This window comes from Pristis pectinata, chromosome 7 (genome assembly GCF_009764475.1).
Source record: "Pristis pectinata isolate sPriPec2 chromosome 7, sPriPec2.1.pri, whole genome shotgun sequence".
Taxonomy (NCBI): Eukaryota; Metazoa; Chordata; class Chondrichthyes; order Rhinopristiformes; family Pristidae; genus Pristis; species Pristis pectinata.
In genome coordinates this window covers 37,936,147-37,960,870 of record NC_067411.1, presented here as the reverse complement: position 1 = coordinate 37,960,870, position 24,724 = coordinate 37,936,147, and the positions used below count along the sequence as shown (strand labels likewise).

Here is a 24,724-nt window from a genome sequence, read left to right as displayed (position 1 = left end):
AAAATGAGTTGGGGTAAGATTAGTGTTTATATTTTGTTTTAAAAAGTGATCGTCAGCACATCAGGATGGGTCAACAGGCCTGTTTCCATGATTCTAGAAGCATTTAAAAGAAGCATAGTGGGGCTCTTGTTGCTGTCCTGGATAATACTTATCCATTAAGGATGTGATTGTGCTGGAGTGGGTGCAGAGCAGATTCACCAGGATGTTGCCTGGATCGGAGGGCTTTAGTTATAAGGAGAGATTGGATGGGCTGGGTTTGTTTTCCCTGAAGCGAAGGAGGCTGAAGGGATAGAGGTACTTAAAATTCTGAGAGGCATGGGTAAGAATCTTTCTTCCCTGTTGGGGATGTATAAAACAAGAGGGCATAGATTTAAGGTGAGAGGGTGAAGGTTTGGACGGGATCAAAGGGGAAAGTTTTTCACACAGAGAGTGGTTGATGTCTGGAACACTGTGCCAGAGGAAGATACGATCACACATTTAAGGAGCATCTAGACGGGTACTTGAATAGTCAAGGCATAGACGGGTATGAACGTGGACAAATGGGATTTATGTAGATGTGTACAATGGTTGGCATGGACCCTATGGGCTGAAGGACCCAATTTATGCTCTGACATTAGTGGCCCTTCTTTGAAGAATGAAGATTTTTCCCTTTTCAAGTGTGCTTCCACAAACAGCAAAGAAACAATGTCTAGATCATGTGACTTTGGCCAGTGTTTTTGATCACCAGCTAAAAACTCGTTCTAGGTGTTAATTTGTTTGCAGGAGCTAATTTAAATGCCTAAAAAGGGTAAATTTGCAGGGCTATGTATTGGTCTTTAAAAGAGCCAGCATGGCCTGATGGAATGAGTGGCCTCCTTCTGTGCTCTGTCATTCCTCAATGCTTTTTAAGAACTGCAGTTGGGTTCCTGAACTTTGTACAAACCCACATTCTTTTAAGTTTCCACATTGGCTACGTGCTTGGAGATCTTGGGGGTGGAAGAGATGTCTTGCAGATCAAGGAAAAGTTCCTACTTAAAGGCAAAAAAAAACCCTTTGCTGCCACGTGACAATGAATGGCAATGATTAGTCCCAGCACATGTATCTGGTGCGATAGATGTTATGGGACTAATCATTGCCATTCCTTTCCCTTCCCAGCCCTCTCCCAGTCAAAGTCGAGTTTACTGTCATAAGGGAGGAGCTGGGGGGCATGGGGTAGAATCTCGGTAGCATGCCAAGTGGTGTCATTTCATCTTGCCCACTCACCTCACCAAACAGTTTGTTCAATGCTTTCATTGCTAATCCTCTGTCCCTGTCTCTGTCTTTATCCTAAACTTTGTCTGCTTGCTCCCTTTTGGTGTTGAGCAGTTTCGTTGGTACCAGGCGTAATGCGCGGTTGTTTACCTAAGGCAGAGACCTCGAACTGCATTCTTTGGCATTTATGATTGTACTGAGTCCTTTTGTTTTAATTTCCCAGCTTGGAACGCCACATGCAAAATCAGCACGGACACCAGAAACCTTTCAGATGCAAACTTTGCTCATTTAAGACTGCCTTTATAAGTGGACTGAAGAGCCATATTCAGAGAGCTCATGCCGGTAGGCTGGTATCTTAATGGATACACTATGTTGCTGAGTTCAGTTCAGTTTGAGATTACTAATTGATTCAAATAAGTAGATAATTATTATTGTAAAATTTAAATCTTTTAAATCTGAGAATGCTGTCAGAGTATGATAGTGAATGATGTCTGTGTTTGCATGTAATATGTTGTGCTGTACTGTTATTCAACGAGAGTGTAATTGAGAATAGATGATGATAATGTGCAAGATGTAGAATTTCCAGATTTCCAAATAAGCTTCAATAACCTGGCATGTCAAAGACTAAAGATCAGAGTATGTAGAGTCAGGAAACAAGCAGCAGACATTAGATCACTGAAAGATTTTTGAAAAATTCTTTTCTTGAAACCATACACATTCCAGATGAGCAAAACACGATGGTGGATTAATATTTTAATTCCATCTCCAGCTGCACATTGATGTACTTGCCTTGGAGACGATGTAGTACAGATTCACCAGGTTAATTCCTAGACTGTGGAGGCTGTGTTGTGCAGAAACACTGTACAATTTAGTATTCACTGGGATATAGAAGAATGAGAGGTGATCTTATTGTGACATACAAGGTTCTGAGAGTGATTGACAGGGCAGATGCTGAAAGGCTGGTTCTTCTTGGCTGGAGAGTCTAGAGCTGGAGTTGTAGTCATGGTACAAGAAGCCGACCATTTTGGATGGAGTTGAACAATTATTTTTACTCCTTGGAATTATGTTTCCCGGAGGCCTGTGATTGATTAGTTGTTGAGTATAATTGAAACTGAGATCAGTAGCTTTTTGAAAAGGGAAGGTATGGGAATCAAGTTGTGGTGCAGGAGAGGTCATGATTTTACCAAATGTTAGAGCAACTCAAGGGGTTACATAGACTACTGATGCTTCAGTTTCACCTGTTCTTGTGATGTCATTGTGGAGGATTGAGTTGTCCTTCTTCACTTTATCACCTATTTCTCCAATTAGTTTGTTGCGTACTGCACAGTCACTAGTGTGCAGGGCTTTGCAATTTCTTTGCTATTTCCTGTTGAAATTCTGCCTTGTCGAAGATAATTTGTGATGAGATTTTGGGGGTAATATATACACTTTATGCAGTATGAAGTAGCATTACTGCCTGGCCCTTGGGCATTCCTTTTCAATCACAGATTTTAAATGTCCTGTGCATGGCAGGTGACCATGTGCTCTAACTGAAGCATCTATTCTAAAATTAGCTTGTTTTTCCAGAAAAAGATAGATAGAAGTATGTTGCTGGTCAGTAACTCACTACAGAGCAGCATGGCTGCATTCTCTACCTTTGAAATTTGGTGAATGAATTTTCAAAGCAGAGTTAAATGTTCAGACAGTACCATATAATCTATTCAATGCCACCTACTGAGATTTCAGTTTCTGGGCAATTATCTTTCATTATATCTCAAGATAATTTTTATTAACACCCAGTCTGTGTGGCATAGACATTAAGTTCTAAGCTGAACCATTACAGCACATCTGTTTAAAATGTGTGCTCATTATAAATCCTTGATGATCTTGGCAGATCTGGCCACCAATGGTTATGTTGTGCAGATGCCTTTTGCTTTTTGATACTTTCAACAAAGCCCAATAATCTAGACATTCTTTGGTGCCTGGAAAGGTACATTAAACATGGGGTGTGTGATGGGCCAGTGCATCTTTTTGGTGAGGGCTTGGCACTGCAGAATTCTATCACATACAATGCCGAAAGCATCATGCACAGTAGAACAAATCTTGCATGAGTATTACACTCAAAGCTCTGCCTTCTGTTCAATCTGCCATTGCAGAGCAAGTGGAAGAAAATCAGGCCATGTGTCATTGTAGGAGGGGGCAGGATTTAATTGGAGTGGGAGGGGACAGGTCAAGACCTTGATGGTTGGAGTGATGGTGGAGGTGGGTCATGATCAGATGAGGTAGTTCTTGTCATAATCTGATGGGGGTGCTTAGGGTGTTGGGGGTGTGTGATGAGAGGAACAGCAAAGGGTTTTATTTGGAGGGCACCTACCACATGAATTCTCAGCACAAAACTCCATGGGCTGGAACCTGTTCATACAAATTCCCTTTAAGTATCGCTAAAGCAAGTCTTTTGTGTTGGGAAGAACTGCAGCATCCATGAACATTATGCATCACTGGACACCATCGTGCTCAATGCAATTGAATTTCTAGGCCAATCAATGGCTTTTTAATTGTGTTGCGTATCGGAGAAATGCCTGTTTTGCTGCACTGTGCATTTGGTCTTGATTTGCACCTAAATGTGATGTTGGTTCTCCTGCTTGTCTGAGCTTGCCTTGTCTCCTTGTCTTGGAACATCTCTCTCTTGCTTCCTCGCTAATCAGATACACTTGAGGCGTCAGGAGAAATCATGAATCTAAATTAAAATTCAAGATAAAGGGAATGGAAGCTCTCATTCGGTTACCAGTGCAATTTCTTTAGATGACAGTTGTACTCGCGTCCACGTATTTTATTCGACAGTCATTAGCCAATGCTCTTGCATGCATTGGATGGAAAGGCAATTGCTTTCCATGGATTTATCCTTGCAGCAGAAAAAGTCTGATGGGAAGGCATTTAGGGCTACAACAACAACATTCACTTATATAGTGCTTTTCCCATGGAATATTTTGCTACATTAAATATTGGGATGGGTATCGTAGGGGAATCTCAAAGGTAGCGAGGTGCAGTGCAGTTTAGTGAGGAAATTCCAGACTTGAGTAGCAACTGTACCACCATTTCTTTATATTTAGGAGGCAAATCCCAACTGGTTAGAGATTGTGACTGATGCTGAGGTCAATTAGGTGATCCAGTGTGAGTGTGTGGTTTGTCACAAGTAATTGTGAACCTGTCCAGTTTTGTGCAGAGAGGGTGAAAAATCACAGAGCTGCTGGAGCGGAAGGTTGAAACTCGAGTGAAGTGGGACAGATCATCCCCGGTAAAACCAGTCATAAACATTCTTGTTTGCTGTTAATGTCGTTTTCACACAGTGTGGTATTGGAATGTGGAGCAACGGTGTTTTGAGCTGTCTCGATCTTTGCAAGATTGGGCAAAGACTGGGCAAAACTGAGGCATTTTTTAGCAATTGACTGGAATTCTGGATGTGCTGGGAACTGACTGTCTTCCTGGTATCAGTTCTGACTCACTGGATAGCAGATTCGTCTCTAACCCAGGCAGCTGTTGTTTCAAACTCAAGTCCTCAATATTCTTGGTATACTTTGAAGAAAGGTGGGAAGTTTAAATTCTTGCCAATTTCCAGCCACAAACTTGGCCACTGTTCCATCTTCAAACACCACCACTGAGCTGTGGTTAACTGGCAGAGAGTTTAGCCACTCTTCTATTCCATTTGCCCAACTAAACCATTCTTGCTGCATCTTTGAAGTGGTCCAACTGGAGTATTGTTTCCAATTCTAGTCTTCACACTTGAGAAGACCTATAGAATGCAGAAGAGATATCCTAGAATAGTTCCAGGGGACACTATTAAGATCAACGTTCCTATACTGTAGCTCAATATTTAAATTTCTTTTTAAAAAGCATCTGAAGAAGTTCACATTGGAGTGGTTTACTATGGAACTTGGACATCTGATTTAATTGGAGTTTGCAGTTGTAATTGATTAGACCAAGTCTTTGACGTGCTATAATATAAATTGATTCCCACGCCTGAAATTCCTGGTGTCTTGAGAGCTCTAAAATCAATGAATAGAATGTGATCTTGTAACTATGGTAGTATTTGACACTTTACATAGACCTATTCAGTACTCTGGTGCTGGTCTGTAGCTTCAGGTTAAGGGAACTTCAGCTGGTTAACTAATCAGTATATATAACTGAGGCATTGAAGAAAATGCAAAGCAAGATCTAAGCAGGTGTGTGACATGAAAAAAGGGTACAGTAGCAAAGATCTGGGGTGAATTTACTCAAATCCTTGAAGGTTATAGCACAGTTGGCAAGGCTGTTTCTCAGGGAATAAGGCTTAGAGAATTCTTAGTCATGGACTACAATAGCAGGAATGTTTTGCTAAATCTTGTTATTAAACATTGGAATACTCGGGTGGAGTATTTATTCAGCTTGCCACCACACTTTTGAGGAGAGATTTGGAGAGGGTGCAGAGGAGATTAACATGAATGGCTCGAGGGTTGAGAGGGACTCTGGTTATGAGGAAAGGCTAGAGATGCTTAGAACAGGGAAAGTTAAAAGATCTGGTGTAAGTGGTTCTGTACCAGAGAGATTGATACTGTTTTCACAGACTTGAGGTGATTGGAGAAAGAACCAGAAAGGTTAATGATGCATGAAGAAATGGTGCAGAATTATGATCTGAAATGGGTTGCCTTAAAGGGCAGTGGAAGCATATTTAAATGTTCAAAAAAGAATTGGATAAATAGTTAAAGCATAAAATGAAATGGGGATGGGGCAGGGAACTGGAACTAGTTGGAATAACTTGGTCAGTAAATGGCTACTTCTGCAATTTCCAGACACTGGAGGTTATAACTATTAAAAAGGTTGATCAAACTGGAGCTCATTTCTACAGCAAAACAAGTCTGAGAGGTAACTGATAAGAGGTTTGACAGGATACCTGTAGAGAAGACATTTCCACATCAAGACATGGCGTTAGTACAAAGTGGTCACTAATAAATCCGCTAATAAAATCTTCACCTAGAGAGTGGTGAGATTGTAAAGCTCAGCCCCACAGAGAATTGTTAAGGTGAGTAGTGTAAAGTAGTGAATATAAAAAGATCGACTGATCAGAGGAGTTGAAGAAAGCTGGTGAGAGAGTCATGTGGAGTATAGACCAGAAGAGCCATGTGGACTGTTTCTGTGCTGTGCATTCTGTGAACTTGAAAGAATGTTGTTCGTGTCTTCTGCAAGGCAAAACACAAACACAAGTGGGTCAATGAGCATGAGAGGATGCTCATTGGATGGGACTGTGCAAGTCTGGGTACCAACAACAGAGTTTTTTGTTACTGTCATCACATAATTGAAAGCAGTACATTGCACAGTGTATGTGGAGGGAACATCTCCTGTAACAGAGTGTTCAGGATGTGAGCTGAGAAGTTGATGCCTGCAAACTGAAACAAACATTTAATAAATGTGATGTAACTTTGCTCACACTCAGTTTAGGCAATAGGAATTTCTGTTATCATGGATATGGTGTTTAATGGAAAAGGTGTTCCAAGTCAAGAAGGCATTCTATATTGCCGTGTGTGTGTGTGGGCGCGCGCGCGCGCATGTGAGAGAGAGAGAGAGACCAACCAGTATATTCTAAAATCTATAATATCCAATGGTTTGATCATGACATGAAGGCATTTAAAGTGACCCGGGCTGTATTGTACCGATGGAGAGCCAACTAGGGATTTTTACACACAATTTGCCCACAATTCATTTTTTTTTAAGTCATAATTTGAATGGTTATGGGAACCCTAAAAGAAGCCTTGTGTTGTGTCTTACTAGTGGAGTCCACCTACAGCTGTTCCTACTGCTCTTTTTCCACCATGATGGTAAAGCAGCTCAAACAACATACTCTGAAAGTGCACGGCCATGTTGTGGCAGTGTCCAAACATCACACTGACCTTCCAGCAGCCTTCTCTTCTGGTAACAATGCACGGCAGACAGAGTTCCAGGCTGAGGGAGCAGCAGAATCAGATGGTAAGCTGCTCGTGGCTATCTCTGGTGTATCCAAATCTTACTTGGTTATTTTAAATGCCTTCAAGCTGTTAATTAGCAGAGGTGATAGGTACTCAAACACTTTTACAAAATTCCAGTTTATCCAAGGTTCCGTTGCACGAATTTGCCTTCAAATTCTGCAACAAACACCATAAAGAACATGATAGCCTTGGTTCGAAAAGAGCCTTTGCAAAAAGCGCCATAGGGAAAAAACTGTCCTCATGAAAACTGGACGAAACTCTCAGGAAAAGCAATTACTGCTCTCGTTGAGGCAATATGTTTCTAGGGTTTTTTTTAATAAGAACTTTTAGTAGTAGTAGCTCACTTGGAAATTTTATAAGACCCAGTTGTTACTCTGTGTCCTTATTCCAGACCCCACCTTCCTAAAATTTCCCTCCATCAGAAGCAAAGGTAAGAGATGGTCAACGTTCTGCTGTGCACTTGCCTTTTCTGTGAACAATGTACTGATTGCCACCTACAATCCCACAAAATATTCATCCCTATTACTAATGAAAGCAAATTCCTTCTGTAACCTAAACAAACCAGCTGGTGGATGCACTGCAATGTCCTGGAATTGGTAACCCTTCTCACCAATTGGCTAGTTGCCTGACAATTTGTTCCATTGTGAACACTGTTCACTCTAATTAATGGCTGGAATTTCCCTGGTATCTGATGCTTAATCACGGTGATACGAAAGGGAAAATTCTTCCCATTTGTAATTTGATTCGCTTTCCTTGCTCCATCTTGCTTTTCCTGCTGTTTCCATGGGGTTTCTGATACTATACTTGCTTTCCCAAGGCTTTCTGTCGCATGGGTTTTAAGCTGGCCTTGGGTCTATTTATAATGGGGAGATCTGGGGGCTTCTTTGTTGTAGCTTAAGCCTTCTGCGGTTTGAAGGGGAAGGGAAGGAGGGTGGGAATCAATGTAGAAAAGCTGTTGGATTTTATACAGTTTGTGTACACCAACTCTCCACGTGTAGACTCCTCATACTCTGAGCCACCCGACGTCCAGCAGCAGCTTAACCATTACCAGACAGCCGCGATGGCAAGAAACCGCTCCAGCCCCATCCCAGTGCCATCGCCAACCGCCTCCTCTGACCAGATGACTAAGGGATATTTCAGCTGCGAGTTCTGTCAGTTCAACTCTGAGTACATTCAGAGCATGAGGCGCCACTACCGAGACAGGCACTGCGGCAAGAAACTCTACAAATGTAAGGATTGCCCCTTCTTCACCGGCTTCAGGTAAGGTGGAAAAATAAATGGCGCGAGGTGAAAAAGCCGATGAGTATTTTGAACTTGGAGGGAAATAATGGGAGAACATTTGGCTGCTAAAGCCTGTCCCATCATTGAGTATCGTAGGGTTGTACAGCACAGAATCGGGCCTTCTGGCCCACAAAGTCTGTGCCAACTATCCTACAATAATCATGTTTACAAACCCTGCAATAATTCCATTTCATTCCCATTTCCAATCCTATTTTTCTCCCTACGTTCCCATCAATTCTCCCCAATTGGGGCAATTAACTTATGAACCTGCACATCCTTGGGATGTGGGAGGAAACCCATGTGGTCACGGGGAGAACATGCAAACTCCACACAGACAGCACCGGAGGTCAGGATTGAACCTGAGTCGCTTGAGCTGTGAGGCAGTATTGCTACTGTCTGCCACCGAACTGCCCAAGATTGTGGCTGAACCACACCTCCGCCTCATTTAGCTGCTCTGGTTCCACATCTTCGAATACCCTATCGCAACAAAAAAATCAATTGAACTCCCTGAACACATCTGTTTTTACTAGATCTTTTAAAACCAAAACAATATTGGTTCAGCACACTGTTAACCTTCATAAGATCTTGCTGAAAAAGCTATCATACTTTATTTCTGGAGATATTCATGAATGTTGAGGTTTATCGTATCAAAACATTATTGAAAATCACAGCATTCTGTGGGGGAGAAGGCTAAAAATGGTGGTGCTTCTCCAGATACAAAGAGTTTATTTTGAGTGAATTGAATCCAAATACTTGAAGATACCACTGGTGTTGGACTCTGCTGTAATTACCATTTTGCACAGATATTTATCCAGGAAGACAGATAAATCTTTTATTTCCCTGACACGTTTCATGGTCTCTGGATGTCCCAACACATTCCACAGCCAAAGTTCTCTTTGCTGAAATTTAAAAACTTTATTTTACAACTCTATTTATGCAGCATAGTAATAGACCTTTCTAGCCCAATGATCCCACGCCACCCAATTACACCCATGTTAACCTATTAACCCATACGTCTTTGGAATGGGAGGAAACCGGAGCACCCGGAGGAAACCCACACAGTCACGGGGAGAACGTACAAACTCCTTACAGACAGCGGCGGGAATTGAACCCCAATCGCTGGCGCTGTAATAACGTTACACTAACTGCTATGCTACCGTTCCGAAAACCAGAAGTTAAGTTACATTCAGCAAGCTTCCACAAACAGCAATGTAATACTGGCCATATAATTGGTTTTAGTGATGACGTCTAAGAGATAAATATTGGCCTTAGGACAATGTGGGTAATTCCTCTGCTGTCTGAAAGTATTGCCATCCGATTTGTCTGCCAGGGCAAATAGATGTCCATTAGATGGTACTTGGGCAATGCAATACATCCACAATACAACAGAGTAGCACATCCACAGTACTGCACTGGAACATCAGCCTAGATTTTTGTGCTCAACTCCCTGGGACTTGAACCAGTGATATTTTGATGCAGGTCAATGAGTGTGACTCACTGAACCACTGCAGGCATGCTTATACTGAACCCGGCTCTCCCATCCGGCACTATCCTGACCCAAAGGAGTGGCCCTTTTTTTTCCATTTGTTGACTCTTGCTGCTAACTGTGGTTCTCTTCACTAAATACAGCATGCTGGATTTAAAAGTGTGTTATGTTATTGGGCAAATGTGACAGATAAGAGTGGTGTCGCTCAAATATAGGTGTGTGATTCGGTGGGGGGGGGGGGGTTAAAAGATGTTTATGGCATAATATGGGTAAAGTTTAAAGGAGATGTGCGGGGTAGGTTTTTTTTACACAGAGTGGTAGGTGCCTGGAACAAGCTGCCGGGGTGGCGGTGGAAGCAGGTTTGATAGCGGCATTGAAGAGGCTTTTAGACAGACACCTGAACATGGAGGGATGTGGATCATGTACAGGGAGAAGAGGTTTAACTTAATTTGGCATAGTGTTGGTAGAAATGTTGTTACCAGATTTAAGATGATTGGAAAAAGAATAACAATCGTGCTGGAAAGTGAAATTGATTAAAAGGAACAGCCATGATACCGAAGTGGGTGGGGTAGGAGGGGGCCACTTATACCGATGTTCCTTTGTAAAACCATGGGGGAAAAGAGTGGAAATTCCTTGTGCTGTGAACTGTGATCCCGGCTGCTCTACCTGAAGGATCAACAAAAACCGATCCAACAGTGACCCTCAGAAGGAATAAATTGTTGAAGGTGGCAGGGGTTTGGGGAAAGGGTGGGACTGGGACCAAATTGAGTCATTCCTCCAAAGGGCCATCATGGGCACAATGGGCCGTAGGGCCTCCTTTGGTGTTGTACGACTTTGTTCTGAGTGTGAAACTGAGGTGTTATGTGTTTGCGTTGCAGGTCTACATTTTCTATGCACGTTGAGGGCAGCCACACTGCTCCTCCTGTAGAAGGTCCCAAGGACCTGCGCTGTCCTCTCTGCCTGTACCACACCAAATACAAAAGTAGCATGATCGATCACATCGTCCTTCACAGAGGTGAGGCTCTGGGGCATTCATGAAATGGATCAACAAAAAGTGCACAGTGGAGGGTGGGTAAATCCCTGAGCATTTGTCACACCATCCTGTGCTTTGATGGATCCTTTTGAGTGTTTTCAGGATGGTACATTAGATATCATTCTTGACTGAAGTCGTAAAGTCTTTCAGTTAACACTGACTCTTAAATCAGTAACAGCTTAAGTATGGTAGAGACCCTTTGGGTATTCAGACTAAATGGATCTTCAAATTGATACTTATTCCAACAACATACAATCTAGAGGAACAGCATCTCATATTCCACCTGGGTAGTTTACAACCCAATAGCATGAACACTGAATTCTCCAATTTCCAGTAAACTGCTTCCCCCTCTATCGCTTTTCTTTCTCCTCCTGATCTACCCAGTTCTTCCTACACTCACCACAGCCCCCCATCACCCTGTTTCTCTCCCATCCTCCACCCCCTTCATCTGCCCGTCGCCCACACCCTCCTCCCACTGGTTCCCATCCCTCCACTGTCCCCGTCTGCCCTCCCCACTTTGCTCCCATGCTCCACCTTCCTCTCCTCCAGTCCTTTGTCATTTCCACCTTTTACCTCCCAGCTTCTGATGCCATACCCACTCTCACCTCCCTCATCTGCCTATCACCCCCCCCATCCCACCTATCGCCTTCCAGCTCTTGCTCCAAAGCTTCCCCTCACCTCTTTATACTGGCTATCTCCCCTCTATCTTTCAGTCCAGATGAAGGGTCTCAACCCAAACTGTCATCTGTCCATTTCCCATCACAGATCCTGCCTGTCCTGCTGAGTTCCTCCAGCACTTTGTGTGTTGCTCCAGATTCCAGCATCTGAAGTTTCTTGTGTCTTAACATTGACAACCATGTTCAATCACAGGCGGCAAAGTAATTAAAGATCTCTATTTTCATGCAATGATTGGCTTCAGAGAATAATAATCTTGGTCTGATTGAATATCCATGTAATTCTTCCAGATTCATTAAAGGGAGACATTTTGTGCACAAGTTTCACTGGCGGTGGACCTATAATAATGAGCGTTCCTTTATTCCTTCTTCCCCTTTCACAGAAGAGAGAGTTGTTCCCATTGAGATCTGTCGCTCGAAGCTCTCAAGACACTTGCGAGGAATTGTCTTCCGTTGTGATAAGTGCACCTTCACTTGCTCCAGTGACGAAGCTTTGCAGCAACACATGGAGAAGCACAAGGAAATGAAACCGTACAAGTGCCAACTGTGTTACTATGAGAGCAGAATAAAGGAAGATTTGGAAAACCATCTTCAGGAGGAGCACAAGGTAATTCTGATTGCTTTTATGGTTTGATTCATTTTCTCCAGATTTGCAATTTAGTAATTAAACTATTTCATTAACCTTAGCATTAACTGTTATTAAATGTAGTGCTGGGTCCTTAATTCTAATCGGAGGGAGATGATTGGAAATTCTTTGGGGTCTGCAAGTTATCTGGAGCAGGAAACTTGACAAACGTAGTAGGTTTGCAGATGACACTGAGATAGATGGTGTCGAAGACTGGAGATGTTTATCAGGAAATACAGAGGGATCTTGATCAGCAAGGTAAGTGGACCAAGGAATGGCAAATGGAGTTTAATTTGGATAAGTGCGAGGTGTTGCGTTGTGGGAAGATAAATGAGGGTAGGACTTTCACAGTGAACGGTAGGCCCACGGGCAGCTTTGTAGGACAGAAGGACCTAGGAGTTCAAGTACATGGTTCCCTAAAAGTGGCGTCACAGGTAGATGGGGTGGTGAACAAGGATTTTGGCACATTGGCCTTCATCAGTCAAGATTCTGAGGAGAGAAGTTGGGATATTATATTGCAGTTGTACAAGACGTTGGTGAGGTGGCATTTGGAATATAGAGTTCAGATTTGGTCACTTTGCCATTAAGCTGGAAAGTGTGCAGAGGAGATTTACATGAGGATGTTGCTGGGACTCGAAGGACTGAGTTATGGAGTGAGGTTAAGTAGGCTGGGACTTTATTCATTGGACTGTAGGAGAATGAGGGGTGATATTATAGAGGTGTACAAAATCATGAGGGGTATAGATAGGGTGAATGCACACAGTCTTTTTCCCAGGTTTGGGCAATCAAGAACTAGAGGACATAGGTTTAGGGTGAGAGGGGAGAGATTTAATAGGAACCTGAGAAGCAACTTTTTCACCTAGAGGGTGGTCAGTATATGGAATAAGCTGCCAGAGGAAGTGCTGGAGAAAGGTATATTAAAGACATTTAAAAGACATTTGGACAGGTACATGACTAGGAAAGGTTTGGAGAGATATGAACCAAACTTGGGCAAATGGGACTAGCTTAGATAGGAATCTTGGTCGGCATGGACCAGTTGGACTGAAGGGCTTGTTTCTGTGCTGTATGACTCTATCTCTCAAAGTTATCTGGAAATTGTGATGGAACAGATTCAATAATAACTCCCAGAAAAGATAAAGTTACTGAGATTTGGGGGAGCGGATAGGGAAAGTGGGTCTAATTGGACTGTTATTTCAAAGGCCCTGCAGAATCATGAAGGACTGAATGGCCTCCTTTGGTAGTGTATATTAGCAGGATTCCAACTATGAAATCGGCATGCACCAGCTTCTGAGCAACACACACAAAATGCTGGAGGAACTTAGCAGGTCGGGCAGCATCTATGGAGGGAAATAAACAGTCGGTGTTTCGGGTTGAGACCCATCATCAGGACTTCATAGATCATCATAGATGCTGCCTGGCCTGCTGAGTTCCTCCAGTATTTTGTGTGTGTTGCTCCAGATTCCAGCATCTGCACAATCCCTTGTGTCTCTGTGATGCACCAGCTTCTGTTCTGTAGATCCAATGCAATTCATTGAACCTGCTTCTTTTCTGCCAATCGCAGGTGATTCGCAACTTTGAATTAGTTGGTCGCGTTAACCTGGACCAGTTAGACTGCAAAGACAAGGAATGGTTCAGCAGTGAAGAGGAGGCCAAAGAGGAAGAAAAAGGCCACATTGTTGAACAAAGAGGTTAGTTCGAAAAACATGATTTAAAAAAAACTTTTTTTTACCTTGTTTGTTTTTAACCGCCTCGAGAATGGATGTAGGAGAGATGAGAAGGGGAGCGTTTTGACGATTTTCTAAGGTGGCTGGGAGCCATTGGAAGATGCTACTTTCTGGGTGGACTGTTACCTGCCACCACTGCGTCACCTAGTAAGTTGGAGGTGGGGGGAGGACTTTAATAGGGCCTGCAACAAACTATCTACACCAACGAAGCATAATATATAATGACTGGAATTTCTGGTAGCTTTCACATTCTTTTTGGGATGTCCCAGCTTCTTTACATGTCCTATTGAATAGCACAGGTCACATTGCTGAATCTATTGCTGCTCCTTTTCCTTGATTTCATGTATAATTGGATCTTGCTTCCAGTTTTCGTTCATTGGTGCATTTCAGAATGAGGATTCAATGGTCGGCTTCAATATACATTTCATGAAAACCTTGCCGGCTATAGGTCTACTCCCAGGACACTGATAGGGCCTCTTCTGTTGCTAGGGAGCACACACAGCATTCTTGCCATAAGAAGCAAACTCTCCAAGGGTCGGTCTTGCCTCAGTGAGTCACAGTCTTGGGTTCAAATCCCTCTCTGGGGATTTGTGCGCATAGTCCAGTTGTCACCTTGTCATTAGATGAAATGTTATAACGAGGCCTGGCCAGCTCTCACTGGTGGACACAAAAGGTCCCTTGGAGCTACTTTGAAGAACAAGGACTTCTTTCTGCGCATAATGATTTATGAGCATGTTGACGGGGCTGGACACGTTTTAGTTGTGTGGAAGAATTGGCCAGGCTGAGGTTTTTTTGTCAGAAGGAAGAAGGCTGTGGGGAATGGAAATGAATATAAATTCATGAGACATTTAGGTAGAGTAAAGAAGAAGGATGTGTTTCCCTTTTGAGGAGAGGTAACTAGGGGAGACACAAGACTCTGGATGCTGGACCCAGACTTGCGTTGGTAAGTAAAAGGATTCGAGGTGAGTAGAAAGAAATGTTTTCACCTAAAGAGCAAATGGATTTGTAACTCACAGCAGTAAATGATGGTAGAGACAGAAGTCTTCGTTATATTTAAATATAGTATTTGATGAGCTCTTCCTATACTGTAATCTACAAGGCTACAGACCTAGAACTGGGTAGCAAGAAGAGTCTTGATGGCTCTTACAATTGGAATGGACATTCTGGGATAAATGACAGCTTCCAGATTCTGTGTGATTAAAAATGTTTACTTTCTATTATAATACTCTGTTAAACTGGGATATGATTTAGTGTATTGTCTGCAACTACCCAATTTTTCCTGAACAGTTCTGGACTATTAGTTTTTGAAACCAATTATTTTGTAGGTATCGAAGCATGCCCAGGAAGCGGGGCTCGGATCTACAACGAGAAAAGATTCCCATGTGAATTTTGCGGCCGTACATTTGCTCGTGGCTTTGATTGGGAGCGTCACATTCAGAGACACAGCATGTAAGAACACCCGAAACAAGCTTAACAACATGCTCATGAAAATGTTTAAATACATGCAACCGTTAAATAGTTATAACCACAGCAGCAATCGTTTATGTGGCACATGTATGGAGCAGCACAGTGGTGGAGCAGTTAACACTGCTGCCTCACATCTCCAGTGACCCAGGTTCAATCCTTACTTAGGGTAATCTCGGTGTGGAGTTTACATGTTCTCCCTGTGACTACGCGGCTTTCCCCAGGTGCCCTGATTTCCCAAAGATGTGCTGGTTGGGAGGTTAACTAGCTATTGTAAATTGATCCTGGTGTAGATAGATGGCAAAATTGTGGGCAGGGGAGGGAGGAATAGTTGATGGGGATACAAGAGGGAATATGGGATTGGTGTGGGTGGATGCTTGGTACTATGGGCCGCAATGTGTCTTTTTATGCTGTATGAGTCTTAATATGGCAGATGGTCCTAAGGTACATCGTCAATCTTTGTTTAGTACTTTTGTGAACCATTTTAGGTATTAGAACTGGTGACCAAAAACCTGGACAACAGCCATCTGCTGGAGGAACTCAATGGGTCGAGCAGCATCTGTGGGAGGAAAGGAATTGTTGACGTTTCGGGTCGAAACTGTGCATCAGGACTTCTCTCCCTCTTCTAGATTTGGACCATTTCTGACACTTCTCCCTTTTTCTAGATCTCTCTCCATCTCAGGACACTAACTATCTGCTGATGTTTACTATACACCCACTGACTCCCACAGCTACCTTGACTATGCCTCTTCCCACCCTGTCTCTTGTAACGATGCCATCTCTTTCTCTGAATTTCTTCATCTATGCCACATCTCCTCTCAAGATGAGGCCTTCCATTCCAGGACATCTAAAATGTCCTCCTACGGGAAATGTGGCTTCTCTTTTGCTGTGGTTGATGGAGCCCTCCCTCGCATTTCCTCTGTTTCTCTGCTCCCGCCCCACCTCCCTCCAGACAGAACAGAGATAGAGTTACCCTGGTCCTCACCCTTCCAGCCTCTGCATCCAGCATATCATCCGTTAGCCCTGATGCAGGGTTTTGATTTGAATGTCGACAACTCCTTTATTCCCCACAGATGCTGCTCGACCCACTGAATTCCTCCAGCAGATTGTTTGTTGCTCCAGATTCCAGCCTCTGCAGTCTCTTGTGTCTCCAAAAACTTGGACAAAGTGGGTTGTCATAAAGAGAGATGGGGAGGGAGGGCCAGGCAGCTGTAGAAATGATTGCCAGTAATGGCAAACAAATAAAACTGCAGATGCCGGAACCTGAAATAAAGAGATGTTGGAATGTCAGCCAGTTATGCAGGATATGTGGAAAGAGAAAGTAGTTGACGTTTACCCTTCCTCAGAACTAGGGGAAGAGTGGAGGGTGTTGCTTTTGAAAGCAGAGCCTAGGGGGAGGAATATCTGCCAGTTGTGGGGTGCTAGCAATTCGAGGAATGTCAACAGACTAGAATTGGTGGAGCAGAGAGGTCTTAAGAGGGTGGAGGGGGTTGTAGGATGATGAGGTCGTGGAAGGATTTGAATGCAAATCCGAGAATTGCTCAGTTGGGAGCCTATTTGGGTGACGTTGGGTGAAATGGAGTTGGTTCAAGTCAGGACACAGTTTGAAGAGTGCTGGACAAGCTCAGTTTTGCAGAGAACAGAGCAAGGAGTGCAGTGGAATACTCAAGTCTGGACATAACCATTTTCCTGTACTGTTCTTTACTTTTCTCTTAAATACTTCATAAACAGGGCTCTCGGTGAGAGTAACCATCAGGAACGTGAAACATGTCCAGCAACAGAGAACTCTGGAGAAGAGAATAACACTACGCCTTCAAGAATGGAGGAGCAACTGGATTCTGCTAACAACACGGAGACAGAAATCACTTACCAGGAATCACCATCCTGTCCAATCTCTATAGCATTAATAAAGGAAAACTCCCAGGATCTGGACACTGAGACCAAAAATAAAGAGTCTGAGCTTTGTTAGTATACTTGAAATGTTGTGCAAGTTCCTCCTCTCCTTCTCACCCCCTCGTCCCAACCCTTCACCATCTTCTCTGCTCCTTGCCTGGAGTGACAACTGATGACGGAGCAGGATTTCACGTTACAATCAATCCTTCAGTACCTCATCCAAGCGTCTGTTCTTCACGCGTGCAAGAGTGAGCGGTAAGTACAGGCTGACTGTTGACTGAGAGGAGTGGACACACTGCTGAGACTGGCCCTGCCGTCGACATCTCCACACATGAGGGTGCTGCAGCACGATCCAGAGCCGGAAGCCGTGCCAATTTTTTTTACCTCCTCCCTAGTCCGAGACTAATTGTAGAATTCTTACTAATTCCAAGGTAAGCTCAACAAAGCTAACTCGGAAGGGATTAAACCTTTTGGACACTCCTGGGCTGTCAAGCTCTGGGTCACATGGTGTGCGGTGTGTTTACTTACTGAGCTATTTGGGATGTCCTCCTTATCCCCTCTCCCCTACCTCTTTTGAGCCCTCCACCCCCATCCCTAACCCCAACTCTTCCTCTTCCCTTCCCTCTCTCTGCTTCTCCCCACCCTTTTGTTTCCAGTGTTTGAATGAATTGTGTGTTTAAAAATACTGGGGACTGCCTCATTAATCTAGTGAGTTGTGATTTTTTTTTAAAGTTAGTGTGATCTTGTGGGAATGTCATTACTTCACTGTAAAGATTTTGACATTCATTGAAGTAATGTTCCATATTGCTCTTTTTAAAAAAAAACAATATTGAACTCGTGCATTGAAAACCAAAAATATCCCCCAAATTTTTACTATGATCCAACTATCACTCTAGTGATCCATAACTAATGGATTAATCCAGCACCTCTGATTCAGTGAGTTTTATGTTATGATGGGACATTTTTGCAAGCTGCTATATTTTAGCCCACAACTGGTTGAATTCAAGGCACTTGTTTTCTCTTACATCCAAAGCACCATTTTTAACAGGTTAGTTTAACTCTCAATTGGTTGTGTTACAGGCTGTAGCTTTTGCAGGCCCCTGCGTTATGATTTATAACATGTATATCTCAACGAAGGGTTAAGAACACCTTGAGAAGTGGAAACTCACCTGTACTTTTATAGTTTTCTGTTCACTTAAAATGGTGTGCATTAAAACTGGTGTTTAAAAACGGATTGGCGGAGGCATTTCTGAATCTTGAATGAAGGACCAGCTTGGATCCGAGGTGCTATAATTGGCAGACATTGAGCCCAGGTCACTTGTAGCACCAACACTGTTTGTGTTTTTCTTTTGTAAGTAATACAGTACGGAACAAAGCTTACCATACTAAAGAGTTCCTTGTTTTCTTGCACTAATGCATCTGGTAAAATGTTTTTTTTTAATCTATTATTTAAAAGAAAACTTGTTTGTATAGCAGAAGTGGTCCTAACGATTACTGTTAATGTAGGATGTTGGTGCAAAAAGTGATCATAATTTGCAGTACCTCAGCATTAATCTTTACTGAATGTCCATTCTGTACCAGTAATATCTGTTCATAAACTGTGTAGATTTACTTTTCTTCCCTGCACATCTGCTGTGAGATGTGTGCTACAATGTTGTAGTGAGACTACTTTACGTGAATAAAAATTCCATAGGTTAGCTTTTGTTTGCCAAGTTTACAGGTTATTGTATTCTTGTTTTATATAAACACTTTAATTAAATCACTATATGGGTTCTCAAAACCTGTTGCTTGATAAATGACTTTTTTTTAGGACACTTGTTTAGGTCTCAATTTGGATCCAGATGTTTGCATTATCAAATGAAATATTATTGCGATCAAGGTATTTTTGAAATGATGCTTTCAAAGAACACTTGTTCTTTGAAGCAGTTCATTAACATCACCTATTTTCATGTTGAAAACAGGGCAAAATGGGAGCAGTTTCTGTGAAAAAAAGACAGGGATATTGCAGATTACCATGTATATTGTGTTCTTTTGTCTACATTGTAGTTTAGGAAGCTCCTTTTAAATATTTTTGTTATCTAAAATACTTCTAAAGTTGACTGTTTAGGACATGCATTGGAAGTCTGTTTTAAGCCAACTGTAAGGGTTGAGGAAATGAACTCTGGAAACATTTACCAAAATTGACTGGCCTTCCTCAGTGTTTGTTAGTGCAGTTTCTAAATAATGCTGCTTTAGTTTCTAGAATGATCTGTAAATACTGTACTTCCTGGGATTTTGTTTTGCTGACCTGATAAATAAAAAGTGATGACTCCTTTTTAATTTTGTAACGTTCTTGAGCCATTCATTTTTTCCCGTTTAAATTCTACACTGATGAGAAAAAGCCTTGCATTTCTATATGTCTCCTCAACCATTCATATTGGCCCAGAGCTCTTAGCCAATTATCCAGTCATTGCTGTAATGTAGGTAAAGTAGCAGACAATTTGCACCTTGCAAGCTCCCACAAAGAGCAATGTGATGGATAATCAGGTAGTCTGTTTTGGTGATGGTGGTAGAAGGATAACTCCCTAGGGGGAAGATCCAGTAACTCTGCAAAGCAACGGCCATGGGATCTTAATCATGCATCTGTAAGAGGAGGTGGGAGCTTGGATTAACATCTTGCCTGTCAGGTGACAGTACAGCACTTTTACACAAGGCACCAGGATGCAAGGCTGATCTTTGAAATATGGAATAATTTAGAACATAGATCAGTACAGCACAGGAACAGACCCTTCAGCCCATAATGTGCCAAACTAAGCTAATGACACCTAATCCGTTCTGCCTGCACATGATCTATCTCCTTCCATTCCCTGCACATTCATGTGCCTATCTAAGAGCCTCTTAAACACTTCTGTCATATCTGCCTCCATCACCTCCCCTAGCAGCACATTCCAGGCACCCACCACTTTGGTTTAAAAAAAACCTGCCCTGCACATCTCCTTTGAACTTGCCCCCCTCACCTTAAAAGCATGCCCTCTAGTATTAGACATTTCAACCTGGGGGGAAAAAGATACTGGCTGTCTACTCTCTGCCTCTCATAATCTTATAAACTTCTATCAGGTCTCCCCTCAGCCTCCACCGCTCCAGAGAAAACAACCTGGTTTGTCCAACTCTCCTTATAGCACATGCCCTCTAATCCAGGCAGCAACCTAGTAAACCAACCAATCGTTGTGAGATAGCAGTTGGTAATTAATGAGGAGTGTTATGGGACGTCTTGGCAGAGAGGGGTCCCTGGTACTGAAAGAGTGAGTATTTGATGTGGGGAATTAAAAGGGAGCTTTATAGTAACACTGTACCTCTGCCTTCTGGATGTGACATGTACTTGTTCCCCAAGGTCACTACCCTGACATAGCAACATGTGAATGCTCCAGATCAACCCTTGGCCTTCTCTTTCCTATTAAATGTTCATAATCTTACTTAGAAAAGTCCAAAGCCATGCTCTGAAATATAGAATAATCAACAAGGAATTCAGGAGAAACTTCCATTAGCAGGGAGTGACGAGTTTGAGCCAATAGCAGAGGTACCCTTAAGGGGATGTGGATGAATGAGGGAGAAAATGACGGATCTGGAGGTAGGATGAGACGGAAGGGTGGGAAGAGGTTTGTGTGGACCATTAGCATCACCACAGACCAGGAGGGCCAGACGACCAGTTTCTCTGCTGTACAAGTAATTCCTTTGGGTTCTGCTTTTTTTCACTTCAGTCCCAAAATATTAGTAAGTGATATGGACAACTATGCTGGTTGGAGGTATTATCAACCAATCATTGACTACTGAATAGGAAGATAGGGGTTCAAGATGGACCAATGTAATGAGGGGATTTAAAATTAAATATATATGTTTTAAATAATAGCAGTGGTAATCATGAAATTAATAGATTGCCATAAAACTCATCAGGCTCATTAATGTCCTCAAGGGAAGGAAATATGTCATCCTTATTAGGTCAATAAGGTTGACTAATAATTGCTCCCAAATGTCTAGTTTAAATAATTTCTGAGAGTGGTTACGGATGGGTAATAAATGCTAGATGGCCTAACCTACAATGTCCACATCATGCTTCAAATTATCCATGATCATCTTTGAGATGGACATAAATAAATGGCACTAGTTAGTGAAAATGAAGGGCAGAACTAGTCCCTAGAGCTAGATCTGCCATCCAAAAGACCATGCCCATCTTCCTGCCCAATCCCAACAACCAGTGGTTAAAAAATCTATCTCAGCATCCACAGCTGGCTGGAACACATAATTCCAAAGTTTCAACTTTGACAGGTTTTTCTCCTCAGTCTTTAAGGATCCATCCATTATTCTGAAGCAACCCCCTAAATCTAGACCTCCCTATCAGGGAAAGCATCTACAATGCCAAACCCCCTAAGAACCTTGCATTTCGATGAGATTACTTCTTATTCTTATAGACTCCAGCCAATATAAGCCCTTGCCACTGAGGCAAGTATACACTTCCTTTTGCAGTAGAGCTGCCTAGTTTACTCAACCCTGGCAGGACCTGACACTGTGTCAGGTTCTGGTTGGGTGTATGTGCTCCTGAATAATTTGGGTTTGGGTTCATGTTGAGTCTGACTGCTGTGCCAGCAGAGAATGAGAGATATAGATTAGAGTTCAGTGTATGAGAGGGAGCAAGAATGTAGAGAGACAATGGGTCAGGAAATATTACATACCCAAGCTTGGGTTGACTGTGGACTGGCCATGATAGGGTGAGAACCTAGTCAGACCCCAGCTTATTTTGTACCCAAGGAGACCTCCTTAATGCAGTACTCAGGTGAGGTTTCACCAAATCTTTGCAAGGTATTTTCCACCCAATTTACCATGAGACCAACATTTCATTTGCTTTTATTTCACCATGTAGGTATGGCAAATAATTATTCTTGTACACCAACATTACTCTAAGTACAGCATTTACCAGTCTCTTGCTATTTAAATAATACTCTGCTTTTCTATTCGTTCTGCCAAAATGGATAAACGCTCATCGTATTCCATCTGCCAAACTTTTGCCCACTCACTTAACCCGTCTGAATCCTTTTGCAAACACTTGGTGTTCTCCCCATAATTTACTTTCCCAACTATCATTGTATCATCAGTGAACATTGCGACATTGCACTGGGTTCCTTCAATTCAAGTCCTTAATGTAAAATTGTAAACAGCTAAGTTCCCAGCACTGATCCCTGAAACACTCCACTAGCTAAAGCTTGAAAATGATCCATTTAGCTTTACCTTTTAACCATCGCTTAACCAACTATTAGCCAATCTTCTATCCAAAATTAGATGTCACCCTTCATTCCTGAGCCCAAATCGTGTTCAGTAAACTTTAATGTGGCATCTTTCTGAAAGACTTTTCAAAATACAAATAACACTGCTGATTTCCAGATCAACATACAAAGGAGCTGGAGGAACTCAGCAGGTCAGGCAGCATCTATGGAGGGAAATGGACAGTTGACATTTTGGGATGAGACCCTTCATCAGGACTGGAAAGAAGGAGAGGAGATAGCCTGCATAAAAAGGTGGGGGGAAGGGGTGGAGCAAAAGCTGGCAGGTGATGGATGGATCCAGGTGAGGGGGGGGGGTGGGAATGCTAGAAGAAGCTGGGAGGTGATAGGTGGAGGCACAAAGGGCTGAAGAAGATGCAATCTGTTAGGAGAGGACAGTGGACTATGAAATAGAGGAGGGAAACTGGTGGGAGGAATATATGGGTGATGGACAGAACGAGAGTGTGAGGAAGGGGAAAGAGATGGGGTGATGGGGACCGGTGGGATAAAGGAAAAAGGGTCACAGGGGAGTGGTTACCGGAAGTTAGAGAAATCTATGTTCATGCCATCAGGTTAGAGACTACCAATGTGGAATATGAGGTGCTGTTCCTCTAATCTGTGTCTAGCCTCAATTTGGCAGTCAGGGAGGCCTTAGACAGACATGTCAGCGTGGGAATGGGAAGTGGAATTAAAATGGCTGGCCACCGGGAGATCCCGGCTGGTACAGCAGATGGAGTAAAGGTGCTCGACGAAGCGATCCCCCAATCTGCGTTGGGTCTTACCAATGTAGAGGAGGCCACAATAAATGACACTGATGGATTCACATGTGGAGCGCTGCCTCACCCGGAAGGACTATTTAGGGCCTTGAATGGTGGTGAGGGAAGAGGTGTAGGGGCAGGTGTAACACCTAGAACAGTTGCAGGGATTAGTGCCTGGAGGGGGATAAGTGGGAAGGGATGAGTGGACAAGGGAGTCACGGAGAGAATGATCCCCGCAGAAAGCGGAGAGGGGAGGGGAAGATATGCCTGGTGCTGGGATCCCATTGGAGATGGCGGAAGTTATAGAGAATGATACGTTAGATGTGTAGGACCATGGGGTGGTAAGCGAGTACTAGGGGAACTATACCCCTATTATGTCTGGCGGGGGGGATGGGGTGAGGGCAGACTACCTATCCCCCCCCCCTCACCTTTATCCATGTATCACCCACCAGCTCTTGCTCCACCCTTCCCCCCCCCCCCCCACCTTTTTATACTGGCTATCTCCCCTCTCTTTCCAGTCCTGATGAAGGGTCTTGACCTGAAACATTGACTATCTGCTTCCCTTCACAGATGCAGGCTGACCCGCTGAGTTCCTCCAGCTCCTTTATGTTGCTCCAGATTTCCAGCATCTGCAGTCTCTTGTGTCTCCATATTGCAGATTTCCAGTTATCTATCCTAATTACATCCTCGAATAACTCTGTTTATTAGATACCATTGCCTTTCATAAAATCACATTGACTCTATCGTGCTTTCCTGAGGGATGTGTTATTTAGAAAAGCATCACCCGAGGCCACAGTAACTCAACACATTATGTTTGGTTGTTTAGAGGTTGAGAGTTTTCACTGGTAGGTGGTTTAGTGGAAACCAATGCAAATATACAGCATTGTGGTTGAGATGCTAGCACGCACTCTCTCTCTACTGAAAAAGACACCCACGTCTGTCTAATCCAAGCTGACACTACCCATGCCCTCCATGGGGAGAGCTGCTTTGTCAGTGATGCCAGTATCCATATTGTTAAGCTGAGATTCCATCTGTTTCTTCAAGCAGTTCAGGCACGTACTAAAGAACACGGTGTTCTGCAATGACCTGATCAGTATCACTACTGTCGATTAAGCTGCAATAAATGTGTGCTTGCAAAAGGCACTGCACTTGGATGAAACTTAAGACATTTGGAAGGATATAAGAGTAAGATATCATTTAGCAATTCAAAACTGCATTTATATTACACCTTTAGTAAAATATCCCAAGCATCACTGAACATTATCAAACAAAATCAGACACAGAATTCAC

The 24,724-nt window shown here is 43.0% G+C and overlaps 1 protein-coding gene across 7 annotated transcripts in view; it reads left to right on the top strand.

The window, feature by feature from the left end:
* Positions 1-19,704, top strand: part of znf462 (zinc finger protein 462) — a 128,652-nt gene extending 108,948 nt beyond the window's left edge. For 5 of the 7 annotated variants that reach the window (XM_052019389.1, XM_052019386.1, XM_052019385.1 and 2 more), the window contains 9 exons: positions 1,454-1,572; positions 7,012-7,206; positions 7,597-7,635; positions 8,204-8,465; positions 10,851-10,987; positions 12,063-12,286; positions 13,866-13,992; positions 15,354-15,477; positions 17,224-19,704. In XM_052019389.1, the coding sequence (XP_051875349.1) occupies positions 1,454-1,572; positions 7,012-7,206; positions 7,597-7,635; positions 8,204-8,465; positions 10,851-10,987; positions 12,063-12,286; positions 13,866-13,992; positions 15,354-15,477; positions 17,224-17,461 (1,465 nt within the window). In that variant the 3' untranslated portion in view covers positions 17,462-19,704. Of the gene's footprint in view, positions 1-1,453; positions 1,573-7,011; positions 7,207-7,596; positions 7,636-8,203; positions 8,466-10,850; positions 10,988-12,062; positions 12,287-13,865; positions 13,993-15,353; positions 15,478-17,223 lie in introns of those variants that run through there. The other 2 variants (XM_052019390.1, XR_007956620.1) reach the window with 2 other exon arrangements.
* Positions 19,705-24,724: the final 5,020 nt, after the last annotated feature.